Source organism: Poecilia formosa, unplaced genomic scaffold (genome assembly GCF_000485575.1).
Source record: "Poecilia formosa unplaced genomic scaffold, Poecilia_formosa-5.1.2 Scaffold100, whole genome shotgun sequence".
Classification (NCBI taxonomy): Eukaryota; Metazoa; Chordata; class Actinopteri; order Cyprinodontiformes; family Poeciliidae; genus Poecilia; species Poecilia formosa.
The window spans coordinates 1278460-1292965 of NW_006800039.1; the positions used below are offsets into that span (position 1 = coordinate 1278460).

At 38.3% G+C, this 14506-nt stretch overlaps 1 protein-coding gene across 8 annotated transcripts in view; it reads right to left on the minus strand.

The window, feature by feature from the left end:
- sema4d (sema domain, immunoglobulin domain (Ig), transmembrane domain (TM) and short cytoplasmic domain, (semaphorin) 4D) overlaps nt 1-14506 on the minus strand; it is a 40963-nt gene that overhangs the window by 19789 nt on the left and 6668 nt on the right. For 7 of the 8 annotated variants that reach the window (XM_016674740.1, XM_007558939.2, XM_007558937.2 and 4 more), the window contains one exon: nt 12822-12935. In XM_016674740.1, coding sequence (XP_016530226.1) covers nt 12822-12859 — 38 coding nt within the window. In that variant the 5' untranslated portion in view covers nt 12860-12935. Of the gene's footprint in view, nt 1-7455; nt 7514-12821; nt 12936-14506 lie in introns of all 8 variants that reach the window. The other variant, XM_007558940.2, reaches the window with a different exon arrangement.

Genomic DNA, 14506 nt, shown 5'->3' on the forward strand with positions numbered 1-14506 from the left:
GAGGCACCAGATTACTCAGGAAAAAATATTTTTTAATAAATCGTCTGAGGCGAAAACCCTGAAAAAAACACTCAGATGTAGATAACTTCAATCCAGACTTCTGCAGGGGAGTGAAAACTGTAGCAAAAAGTGGAGAGAAAAAAAAAGGTTGAGTAAAAAAAGTTATAGTTTCTTGTTCTATTTAATAGCTGTGAAGCAAATTTCATCTACACCCTGCCTTGTGATCAACTTAGATCAACTGGCTCCCATCTAGTTCCCTCACAAAACGCCAGACCCACTTGTCATTTAAGTGGGTTCACCACTTTCCACCTCATTTTAATGCAGAGTGCGCCGACAAGAAGCTCAGCATCCTGTCAGCAGAGAGAGAGAGAGTTGAGGATCCAAAGCAGAATGGAGGCTGGACTTAAGAGTTAGACATTCAGCGTCTGCCAACATCTCCGACCTCGCGGCAGCTCTTCTTTTCCAGCTATTCCCCCCGGTCATCAGCGTCAACACAGAGATGCTCTTCTTCCTTTAGCTGATGCAAGCCAAGAATCTTTTTTGGCTTCCTCTCTTGATATAATACCACACACAGACAGTGGAACAGGAAATCTGCTAGAAGTAGTTTGTATTTACTGGAAAGAATGTCTCACTTGGCACAAGTGTGTATGTGCTAGACTGCTCGCAAACTTTTTTTTTTTTTTTTTCATCTTTCCTTTTAAGCTCTTCATACCTGCTGTGTTAAGTTGAAGTATTACCGAAAATCCCTCAACAGCAAGATACCAGACTGTTTTTGATAATGACTGGCCGGCGTAGACAGTTCTCACCCAGCTGTGGAAATGATACAGGCCGACAAGCCGAAGTGATTAAGTACAAGGCAACTGAACTACTCTTGTTACCCCTCAGCCAAAATGCTTCTTTAGTTCTGAACATGGCTGGACGTTTTTATGGCAGAAGAACTCAAAATTAAAACAAATCCCTGGTGCTGCTGACTTTCCATTTCTTCAATATTGGAAAGGTTGTGCGGCGTTTGTTTTTACATCACGTTGTGATTACCACATCAATTGTGATAAACACAATTCCCTTACTTTTCTTTTCTCTACGTTAAGTATTGGGATGGAAGAGACTGGACGTTCACATAACTCCGATATATTACAATGCGGCGTTTTTACACTTGTTCTTTGAAGTTTTTTCCAAACTAGAGTGATGCTGGAGGCAAGCCTGTACCACAGAATGAGTGAGTAAGGGATCCTTCACTTGAAACGAAATACAGGGATCAAAGAGGATGAAATCTGATGGGGATAGATGTCTGTTCCAGTGCCATTTACAGATTAATGGAGTTTGGCTACAGATGTGGCAGAGATCCGAGCTTGCTTATATGTGCATGTGATGATGCCAACTGTGGGCATCGGATTCCTCTTATGAGATTTGACTGGGGCAGAGATCCCGTTCTAAAATACTGCCAGGTGCTAAGGAGGTTTTGGGTTCCATTTTCTTGTCAAGCTGAGTCCTTTTTGGCATACACAGCCAGGAATGTACAACTTGTCAGTTTCAAAACTGCAGCAAACAAGCCTTCAGCTCACTTTTACGCCTCCATTTGGTAGTTGTGACTATAATCTCACTCCAGATTTGATTATTTTTGAAAAAAAAAAAAAAAAGTTGATATTGCCAGTTATTTTAGACTGAATTCTTACAAGGACAAATGGAACTGATAACAAATAAGCTCAATGTATTTCATTGGGACTTTACTTTTTTTTTTTTTTTTACAAATGAAATAAGACCATATGTATGTAGTATGCATAAATACTTAGTAGAACTCTCTTTTTTCAGCAGCTAAGGTTTCACCAGTTTGCTACAAATAAAAACTGTTTTTTTTGTTGTTGTTGTTTTTCTATTCTACTTGCGCAAAATCACTCAAGTAACTGGAACCAAAGTCTCTATGAACAATTTATAAATCTTGCCCTCAATCTTCAGCTAGATTTAGGTCTGGACTTTGACTGGGCCATTTTAACAAGTTAACATGCATTGATCTAAACCAGCCATTGTAGCGCCGGCTAAATATTTAAGGTAATTGTTCTGGAAAATGAACGTCCTACCAACTCATCAGTCCTTTGAAACTTCTCAGTGGTTTTTGTCCTGTATTTAGCTCCGACTATCTTCCCATTAACTTCAAAACACATCCCCACTGCATGGTGCTTTAACCACCAATACCAGTGGGATACTGAGTTCACAGTGATGTGCAGTGCTAATTTCTGCCTCTAACTGGCCAGTGGAACACAATGTTCAAGTGTGGTCTCATCCTACCAAAGCACCTTCCTCCATAGGTTTGTTTTGTCATCTGAATGTGTTTGAGTTTCCTTGAAAAGGAAACTTTTATGGTCTGGTATAGTGTTTTAAAACCTAAATTTGCTTTTAACTTCTCCCCAAAATTATCCCTGAACTGTATGCTGCGTTCCTTGATCTTCATGATGCCATTCGCTTGTCAACAAACCTCTGATGTCTTCATAAAGCAGCTCTTTTTAACTGCATATAGGGATTAAGTTATGAACAGATGACAGCAACTTTTACTAATCCCACAACAACATTCATTAGCAAACATGCCATTTGTTAAAGGATAAAAAAAATACACTGGAGCTTTTAGTTGTAATGCATTAAATAAAAATAAAAGGAAAAACTTTTTTTTCAGCATTTGACTTGCCAACCACTAGGCATTAGAGGGATTAATCAGTTAATTAGTACCATCTTCATCAGTAATCGTGCTTTCAATGACTTGCAATTAAATTCTGGTACACAATACATTTTATTAAATTGTACAAATCATTCAAGTATGGTTTGTAATTCTGCAGACTAATATGTGCTTTCAGGTGAGAAATGCAGATAAAGCTGCACCAAGTTCACTCAACTGTGCAAAGTGCACAAAACAGCTGGGCAGTGGTCAGAATAACCACAACATATGATGCAGAAAATCATTACCCTTTATCCAGGGTCATTTTGCAGGATGACAGATGAGACGAAAAGTTCAACTCTAACATTTACTAATGCAATCCATCCTACTTATAGGCTTCATGTACAATGCAAAACAGCTTGGAAACAACGTTTTGAGTTCAGAAGGAGATACAGCAGGTAAAAACTAAACTCTAGGTAAAGCATCAATGACAGTCCAGATGGCTAAACTGAGGAAAAAGGATGTGTACAGGGTATAGAAAATGGAAACCCTCCTATATAATTACTAGTCATAAGGCCCCTGCTGAGCAAGCATGTCGACCTTAAGTGGCCACAGCAAAGGCAAATAAAGGGTCAGCTCCAGTAAAGGGTATATTTAGTCTGCCGATGGTGAGCTTTTTAAAAACAACACACCCTTGCACTGAGTCACATGGCTCTGGAGGATCTGAAAAACTTCCCTATAAACATGAAGGCAAGTGAAGTTAGCTAACTAGAAGATTACTGTGTGGTGTTCCCCGTCAAAGCACTGAATGCGGCTCTGTAGTCCAGTATAAAAACATAATCACCAGGCTCCCTCTCTTTTAATTAAAGGAGGAAAAAAAGTGGGGAAATTTTACTACAAACATCTGCAGAGACAGGTTTAGGAAATACCCTAGAAGAAGAAACTTTTTGAAATATGAAAATTGTTTTCCTGTAATCTGATACCACACACAAAGACACGAGGGTAAAACATTCCCTGAAGACATCTGGCTGTGTTTTATTGTTTTGGCATTATGCATGTGTTAATGGGCACATTGGTGTCTTAAGGTTGTAGATTTTTGTCACAAAGTTGCAGAAAAATGCATTGTTGATATAGTGAAGCTCAAATGCGACACCTTTGGGTTTTTCCAACCCAAAATTTAAATCAGGGGATGCATGGTAGTCACCATTCTCTAAAAACAATAATGGCCCTTTGAATTTACTCCTTTTCTTTAAGGCTACTGCAATGCTGGACTGGCCTTGAAGCAAGTGATGTCAGACTATTTTCAGAAGCTGTGAGAGTCCAGCTGAAGGTCTTGTGGTCCCAAACCAGGCAATAGTAGACACATTAAATACCAGCGGCCATCTGCAGGTGACTTCATCTTCCACAAAGCAGCATACAGCACCTTGCATCCGTCTTGTACTTACACAGATGTTATCTATGAGAATAACATCTCATAGATGTTATTCTATTCTCATGTTATTCTATGAGAATAACATCTCATAGATGTTATTCTATGAGAATAGATTGACATTCCTGCCCAGTCTTCATTGCAAAATAACTCAAATTGATGTACAGATGCTTTTTGTCTCAGGATAATCTTAGAAGAAAAGTTTTAACCTTTAGCCAGTGTTCCTTTTTAGCTTCTGAAGAAACGCATCACGCTGCTGTTCAAAAGCTGTGAATACTTTTTGAAACTGCTTTATATCTGGATTTGAAATTGAATATCATATGTTGGACATCTTTGTTAATTTTTTTAAGCAATCCTCTTTTTTTTTTTTTTGCTTTTGGCTTAGTGGTAAATAAATACAATTGGTATTCGTATGACAGTCACAAGGTTTTCCCACCAGTCTAGGAGCCTTTAATGAATCCGTAGCAATTCCTTCAAGCCCGCTATATTTTTCCCTACCCTTTCTGCTTTTCAACAGGACTCCTTTCTCTCCTCCAGGCGCTGATTTCATGGTGGTAATTTTGGCCGGCAGAGACACAAACCTCCTTTAGTTGGCTGTGTGAAAGCTCACCCATCACCCACAGGCTGCTTCAACTCCAACAGCGTGTCCTCCTGAACTTGGCAATCAAGCACACAACACACTAATTTCCCCGTTTCTTTTCTGCACACCACGAAGGGATAAACAATACAAAGCCTAAAACTTTGAACACCTATCATGGTGGTTTCTCGTGATCTGGCCAACAGATTTGGGTCAAGCATTCTTTTCCTGCACAACACAGCGAGTACAGTTTACTGTTACAAAGAGAGATTAACAATTCATTCCTTAAAAGCTGGGTCATTCACTTCCTAGGGAAGTAGGTGAAGTCTCAACTTTTAGCTAGCTAAGGTAGACATGCCTGTTTTCATAGATTAAGCAATATTAAGCAAAAAGAAACGATACGGGGCAATTAGTGAACATTTCACCTGTACTAACTAACCAGTCTTTCGTTAACTTCAGGAAATAGACAAGAGAAAACATCCCTTATCAGGGTCATTTGTAAAATGTTCTGCTATGCCCTTATGGACGGAGGATACATGTCGTATTTTCTTTCAAGAGTTCATTTGATGCGTTTCCTTTTTTTTTTTTTCTTCTTTAGGGATAAAATCTCCAATTTGTTCTCCTGCTTCATAAACTTAACTCTGTTCTGACTCGAATACTTTATAGCTACTGTGGTGTGCTGTCTTCTCTGCTTTTGACACGTCCCTCCAACATGGACAGCTGTTTGCTGCTGAGAGCGAAACCAGAACTGTGGCTACGCACAGATGCAGGCAGGGCTGAGGCCAGCCGCCCGTAGACACGCACCTTCACAGCTCTTTTACTTTGATCATTTTAAGACGTGGCAAACAAGCTGAGAAAAAACCTCAGGCTCATTTAATACACCAAATAATATGCATAACCTAAAATACATTTTTTTAAAGTTGTGCAGTCAAAAATAGGCAGCGATTTTTGATAATTTTGCTGGTTGGTTGACCAACCAGCAAAATTAGCTGGTTGGTCAACACTAAGCGTCAATTCTTTTGCAGGTTCTGCGCAAAGCACAGTAGATTAACAAACATGCTGGATGCGAGTCACATGAAGTCTCCAACATCAGCTCTATAGTTGCCTAATGAGAGAAGCCACTGCTTCAATTTACCTCATTTTAACTCCCAAGTACACAGTTGCTAGAAATAAATGAAATTCTTCAAGTCAAGTTTAAAAAACCCTGAACAATAAAAAATACATACTAAAAAGAGTTTCCAGTGAGCTGCACACTTAAAGAAAAATCTGTATTTGCAATAAAAAAAAAAGCAAAACTGATTACATTTTACCATTGAGTTAATTATTACTGAAGTCTATGCAGCTTTATACCATTTACCAGAAAACTGGGTTAAGCTTAAACTAATGCAGGGAAAAGAGGGTTGCACAAGAAAAAAAAAAAAAAAAAAGCACCTTAAGCGGACACCACAAGGAAATGCCGAGGGAAACACCAGAGGAAAAAAAAAAAACGTGGAGGAAAAAAAAGTTCATTCTCAGAATATTTTCACAGTTATATAACTGCATGTATTCCCAGAGAGTTAGTCAAGCTTCACTTTGTAACTTTTATAGACAGGTTTGTTTTTTGTCATCAAAATATTTTCTCAAGGCTATACATTATTTATTTAGTAGTAGCAGCATTATTTATAAACTGTATTTTTATGAAACGAATCCTCAAAGTTTTATGTCTTTAAAAACAAGATGCTCTGCTTTTTTCTTCTTTTTTTTGCATTTTATGCTCTCCGGAAGCTCCGTTGCGTCATAAAAAAGGAAACCTTTTCACGTAAAACTTTTAAGACTCTTAAATGATTGATTGTTTTACATTTCAGCCTGCAGTTTAAAAGCAAACAGAAGTGCAGACTGATGCCTTTGGATGAAACGTGCATCCTGTTACACCTTCAATTGTTCCACGACAGAAAAAAAAACATCCAACATGTGTTTAAAGTCTCTTCTCATGATCAAATGGGGCTGAGCAACATCCTGTATTGATTGTTTAACACAATGAAATGACAACTGTCTTCTACCTCCTGCTGACTTGTTTCTTTGAAAGCGTAAAACCACACCCATGGCATGTTGTTTTGCATGTTTTCAATTTATATCTATATTGTGTCCAATAATCAGGTTACTTAACTTAAAGTCACCTTGAGGGTGAAGAAAGTACATGCAGTCATTTTATAAATATGCTCTTATGCCTATATAGTAAATATATGAACTTATTTTTCTTACTCCATATCTGTAGCACTTTGGCATTTGGAGAAAAGCTTTAGAGCTCTAGAGTTACAGTTGCTAGACTATGACTGAGTAATTGCTGTGTAGAGCAGTCGCTCAGGAAAATAAAAGCAGAGCCAAGGAGCAAAGTTTGCTGTCCAAAACACCAGTGCAAGGCAGCCAAGGAAGCCTTTCATTAAAATCACCATCAGGTACACAGAAAAAAAAAAAAAAAACGGTCAAGAAACTTAAGAAATCGTCAAGTTAAAGTGAAGAAAATACCAAAAGCAAGAGCGAGTAGCTTCATGAATGATTGGTGGAAAAGCACAAAGGTTACAAAAAAAACAAAACAAAACAAAAAAAACAATCAAATCCCAGCTTGGTCGCCCAGGTGTGGTCATGCAGGAAAAGTTAAGGATAAAAGAAAACAAGCAAAACGTCAAGACAGGTGCAAGTGTGGGTTGACTAAGCAGGTAACACTTGTTTTAAAGCTTGCGGGCCTCAAAGCAGCTCAGTATCGGTCTGCACAGCAAACATGGAGTGAGGGAGGAAGAGAGGAGGTAGAGGAGTAGAGTTTCTGACCTGTGGCTCCTAAAAGATGCGACGCTCTTCCTCTGGAGAGAATTATAATATCCTCAGGCTAGGGAGGGCGAGAAGACACACAGATCAGACAAGACAGTTATGTGATGTGTCACTGTGCGCATGCCTAAAAGGGGGAGAAGGTTAGAAGTGTGTGGTTAGTTTGTCAGGACATACAGTAGTTAAAACAGATGAACACGTGTTATACATCAAAACTCTTAAATCGCACCACACTTTGATTAATATGCCAAATTTAACCATCCAAAGAAGAATACAAACTACTCTGCAAATAATAAAACACGTTTCTAAGCAATGGCAAACAATCTGAGAGGAACATCGGCTCTGTGACATCTGTATCATGTGTTTGACTTTTTATCTGATAAAAGGACTTGCAATTTGCTGAAGAAGACTGCCAATGAAACAATAGCTGATTGCAAAGGTTTTTTTCAAAATGTTGTGCATCAGCAGTGAAATTTAAAGGACTGAATGCTTCCAGAGGAATTTGCAGTCAGCTGGACAGTTCTAACACTTGTGTGCATGGAAACAAGATTTTTTTTTTTTTTGCCCTCAGAAATCCTCTTGCTATTGTGACAGATGGCTGGGCCTCTATTGACAACAGTTTCCAGTCTGTTCATTTAGACTGCTTCCCTGAGCAAAATGAAAACCCCTACACCAAAGCTGAGAACATTATTCCAGCAGATCAGCTTTTATTCCCCACAGTCCTCCGTGGAAAAAAATAATGCCTGGACTTTTTCCACCGAAACTATGTGCAGAATCAATTCATTATCAACGTGCAGTGAGATCTTATATTACGATAACCAAGACAATTCAAACCCAACCAAAACGTGTCACAAGAGCCGACAGTTTCACAACTGAAATCAGGTCAGCTAAATCAACCCAAATATGCAGAATCATCTGTATTAGCCGGTTTCCCTAGTTTGGTGCATAAAAGAATAATCAGATTATGTTAAGCAGGGATAAATCACAAAAAACTGCTACCAACACTGGCATTTTTACTGACCCCATCTATCTTGGATGTGCTCCCAGGTTTACAGATCAAAACTGTTTACTAAGAGTATTTCCTGTGTTTAATGAAGTAGGCAACATTGTTTAGGGCTGATTGCAGTTCAATGTTGAGTTCAAACAAAAATGATAACCTTTGCTGCACTGCACTTCCAATGGATGGTTGAACTTAAAGCTGGGAATGACACCAGTTTGTATGCAAGATAAACAATGAACAGACAATGAGAATAACCTGTGCCAGTGGGTCATGCAGAAGTATGTCAATCTATAAAATTGATAAAAAAAACAAAACACTGTAGAACATAGTATTTGAAAGAAAGAAAGACATGCTCAAATAAAAATGTATTTCTGCAGCTGCTAAAACTTTCAGCATTGCTGCCAAATCTGATTTCAGACTCGGAGCTGGTGAGTTTTCAGTCAACTTTAAAAAAGTCTAATTTGATAATCCAGTTGGAAACTTCAATTGGACACATGAAACGGGGAAAAATAAAACTTTCTCCTTTTGGAATAGTTTTATTTCCTATCACTTTTATAAGAATCTTATCAATATAGGAACTTCAAAACTGTCTCTGTGGAGTCCAGTTATGTTAACGCACCCTAAGCTCACATAATCACGCAAGCACCAATATAAACATGTTTACAAAACGCACAAATATACAATATGCACAATCATCACATAACATCTCCAGACAGCATCTACAGAGCAGTAGGAGAAGCTGACAGATGCGTAAGATTGATGAGCCTCAGGTCAAAGAGTGCATCCCCCTCGACATCTTCAGGAAGCACTTTGAACTAGATTTCCCTGGCTCCCACAAAACCGTGTGACAGCTGATCTAAAGTTTCTACAATGCAGCCACGAATCCTAATGACACCACGCCTTCATATGTCTCGATTCAGGATGTGCTACGGAGGGGCAACAAGTGTGGGTGCGAGACGAGCAGCGCCCCGCACACACCGCCCTTGGTGACACGGCAGTCCGTAGGGGTGACACAGAGGAAATGGAGATGTCACAAGTCTATAGTTTTTAATTGATGAGTGGAGATGAATGACAGCTGGGAAAAGAAGGTCTTTTGAAAACTTCTCAAACCAGAACAAACGGTGGCGACGGTTGCACTTCAGGACCCTCACAGATTGGAAGTGCAAACTAAACACTTCAGGGCAACACACGATTTCAGTTATTTGAGGATGTGTTCACAAGAAAGACGGAGCTTTTTTAGAGGTTTGCACCTCTAAAAAGCTCTTAATGGGTTACGTTGTACTGAGACCGACGTGAACGCACACACAGTGGACCTTGACTGATGCAGAAAGGCAAAGCAGACATATTAAAACAGAGTAGGCAGCTGGGAAGTGCTCCCATATCTCTATGACAGTTTGTTATTTTAGCCCTCTCAGAGAAACACACACCCTGAGCAGCCTTCCTTGCTGTGGAACTATAAACATCCCAAGTCTCTGACAAGGCCGTCAGTAAACACCAGCACAGGTGGACGAGGGAAGTGAGACTCAAAGAGCAGAAGACAAAAAAACAAACAAGCTTTGATACAAAAGCCTCCCAGCACACAAAGAAAAGAAATATATAAACAGACCAGCAGACAAAGACTTCTCCTTTGTGAAAAAGTTTTAGAGATATATCACAAAACATGATGGCATGGTTTTTAGATTTACGTAATATTGAATTTTATCCATTATAACTTTAATTCTACAATTGCTCTCCTGAGATAAATTGGAAATAAGATTAACAATGCAGTTTTACGCTTTATTATAAAGAGTCTGGTTTAGTCATTCATCTTCTAAAATTAAATACTTCTATAATCCTATGTGTAAATCTTGTTTAAAAACAACGACAACAAAAAAAAAGGACAAATAAGTTAATTCCAGCTAATCCAAATTTAGGATGAGTGGACACACATGGCTGCGTCTTTAACAAGATTATCCAGGGCTTGAGATTAAACATCAGGAATGCTCACCAGCAGGCTCTGAGGAGAACAGCTGGCTTCAGAAACCTGCCTCCTCATCGCATCCAGGCACAGCAGGAGGCCAAACTTTAATGTGCATTTCCACTGATGCAGGAGAACATCAGAAGAAGAAGAATGGACAACTTCTTAAATAGAAGTTTCAAATATGAAAAAGATAAATAAAATAAAATAAAAAGTAATATATGTTTGGAAACAAAGTGTTTTGAAGTACCCTCTTTTACAGTAATTGGGTTCTTTTAGCAGAACTTCACAATTAACTTTGGAAATTTCCAAGAGGAATTTCTGGGAATAAACAAAAATGTGGAACATAATAATACCGTATTTTCCGCACTATAAGGCGCACCGGATTATAAGGCGCACTGTCGGTTTTTGAGGAAATTGAAGGTTTTTAGGTGCGTCTTATAGTGCGGAAAATACGGTAATAATAATAATAATAATAACCAGAAAAAATGCACAAAGAAATGACTGAAAATAGATCTGCGTTGTTCCTTAAATGTCTCATATTTAAAGGAAATTAAGGCTACGGCCCCTACATGCAATATACATTTTTTCCAATAATTTTGGACATCTATATTTGATTTTTGCTATTGTTGTTTAACTTGCAAATGTGTGGTGGACGCCTTCATATGGCAAAAAAAAATAAAATTATTTGTTTGGATTGGGTACAGCTAGTTTAAATTACCCCCAGTTTCTATGTAATTGCATATTTCCTACATTTCCCACTTTATGCTCTCATGGAAAGTCTGTAGGATTCAGATGAGATAAAAAATAAAAAAAATCATTAGAGACACACTATTCCACTTGTTATACGTATCCACATGTTAGCTTGTATCTGGGAATACCAAGTGGGATTTACATTTCTCATGGGACGTCCACTGATACCCCACAAAGTGTAAATGTTTGCTGATGACTGAGGCGCAGGGAGAAAGAAAGGCTGAGGGTCATGCGAGTGTGTGTTGAAGAGAAAATAAGTAGCAATCTTCTTCTGCCTTTGTATAAATCCCGAGTAGTCCCACATCGAGGGGGGCTTTGTTCTCGGTCGCTGTCGGGGGGCAGCGTCCTCCAACTTTTCCCCTTGCTTCCTTCTAGCACAACATTTATCATTCTCCTCTCTCAAACAATCCTTCTAGCACACAATAACAACACCCCCTCCACAAGAGGCACCATCTTTTGGTTGCTTGGATACTTTTGATCCAGCAAAGAAAGTTGTCAACGTTTGTCATCTCTCACTTAAAAAGCATCACGGATCCCATAATTGCATCAATTTTATGCATCTGGTTTTAAAATTACACTCTCTGCAAAGATCGTTTTCTTTGTTCTGCTGCATTAGAATGAATGAAGGAATGAATTCCTGAGTACGAACACATGAAAAGAATAGCTTATGAGGCATAGTTTTTTTTTTCTTTTTTTTTTAATTTTCAGGATTAATCCCCCTCTGGGGAGATGTTGCATTCTTCTGCTCAAAGAGATGTGGTGTATCTTATGCTGACATAACTGGATGCAAAGAAGGCACCCTGAGGCTTGTTTCATAGAAAAGCCGACTAACCAACCCACCGCCTTTTTATATTTCCGCCCTCAAAGGGGTGAACAGGTGCATTAGCAATAAGTGGGTAGATGATGGACGGTGGGCAGTGCACTCAAATACTGACCTATTTCTACATAAGGGAATATGTACTCATGACATAAACCGTCTGCAAACACTGAAACTGTTTAACTGGGAAAAGCAAAAGTCTTTGTTTTGCTTGGATTCACCCCATTCAGCTGACCGGCCTGCACCACTTATTCCGCTTATTATGAATGCTGACGTCAGATTATTTTGCTTACTGCACTCCAATTCTTCTTGGTCTACAGGTCAAAGTCAGGAACACTGGACTGAGATACAAAGAGGCAGAGCTTACAAAAGAAACAAAAAAAAAAGGAGACAGAAAGCAGAAAGAGATTTGATCCAAAAGAACGTAGATAAAGAGGTGAGCCACAAAAAAAGAGAGTACAAAGAAGTTTTAGGAGGAAGAGCTGGGATGGAAAAGCCTCAAAACCCAGTAGCCGTGTTATTTTGTCAGGAAAATAAAGAGCAGCTAAACGTAGCAGCAACATACCAACACACTGAACAGGAATGCAAATCAGCCCTGATGCAAATGTCATATGTCTTCAGGGGCAACACAAGACTGTCTTTATACCAGCCCCCCACCACAACAACACACTTCTCTCTGTGCAAAGCGAACCCTTCTTCACATCCAACATGGGGAAACAATGAGAAGAGCAACCGCAGGCTGCATCCTCCTCGTCCTTTATATTCAAACAAGCATTCGGTTAAAAAAAAAGAAAGAAAAAAAGGTATGACACTCAAAAACTTCATGGAAGAGACAAACTTACTTGTCGGTCATAGCGTCGGCTAGCGAATACTGATTCATTAAATCTTCTTTGCACTTTTCTTCACACAGATGGAAACGGGTGAGTGAGGCTCAGCACCGACGCAGCAACCTAGATCTGTAAAACAAACGATTAGAATACACTATGAAATATTACATACAAATAAGATTAAATAGTTATAAATGTCTTTATAAACCCGAGAAAGAGACAAAAACTGTTAAATATGCCTCGTAATTCATAATTCACAAAATTTGATCCTGGGTTATGAGTAAGGATGCTCTAATCTAAATTTTTCCTCCTTCAGTTTTCTTTTTGCGTTATCTAAAAGTGGATGTTGGCCAATGCTGAGTCAGTCCGATACTTTAAATAATATGATGCAACTAAAAGGCATCTATGTGCAGAACAAAAAAAACCAAGAAGCAAAAAAAATATTTTTTTAGTTCAAGAGACAAGAAAAATAATTCACAAAATTTGATTTTTCAAAAGAAAACATTTTTTCCCGTTCCAGAAATGTATTTAAAACAAAGGTACAGCTGCAGATTGATTGCCTTTGAGTTTATAGACAATAACTGTAACAGCTTAAAAAATATTTATTATACCATTCAAATACTGGATTGGTAATCTACATGTTCACTCTCTGCAATAAGATTAATAACTGGTGATGCAACAAGACAAAATGGCTAATGATCCGGATTCACACATTTTTCATTTATTTTTAATTTGTTTAGCCTGATTGGTTAGTTGGCAACTAAAATTGCAGATATCGTTTTCTGGTTATTGAAAGCTCAATAGCTGAGTGATTAGTTTGTACTTTTGAAACACAATTTACTGAGGAAGTCTGTACTAAGTGACAAAGACTCGGCTCTGAATTTTGAAAAAGATTAAAGTAGTTTTTTTTTTTTTTTTTTTTAAACTATTTTCTGCAGACATTTTCTGCAAAGGAAGTGGGACATTATGAGATAACAGAAAGGCTGAATAGAGAACAGCAAAGGGTCTGGATTTGATCCTTCTGAACTTTCAACCCATCCGTCACAGAACATGCTGGATTTATAAATGTTTACTTTAGCTGCGCTAATCAGAAAACAAGATGAAGACGAATCAAAACGTTGCCTTTGGAACCTTTATGCCTTTGCTTTAATGCAGAGCTGCATCACTCTCTCCAATTGTAAGCCATCGTATCTCGTATTTAATTGTTCACATGTGGGAATCTCCTCAATGCTATAGTAAATTACTGACTTGTTTAAAGCATAACAATAGATTTTTTTATTTTTTTTTTATCTCTGCTCAATAACAAGGAGGATTTTGCAGTGGTTAGGGCTGCAACATACTGAATCACAATTGTAATTGCAATATTAATGACAGCAATATTCCATCCACACATATTTGGATGCAATATTTGATAGGGTATCATATTTTAAGTACAATGCATTCTTATTGTGCATGACAATAATATATACAGCTGGATGGTCTCCAAATGCCCTTAGATCCCATACTAAGATTATATTTTTGTCATATGATGGAAAAGAATGAAGAGCATCTGGAAAATGGTTAATTTAATCGCAATATTCGGTGACAGAATCACTGAATGTTCTTAAAGAAATCTACCAAAACACTGACGACCCTCCCAAAACTTTGGTTATCTTACTTGCAGTAGCTGGAGGGTTGTTTAACTATGTGTGTATTTGTGC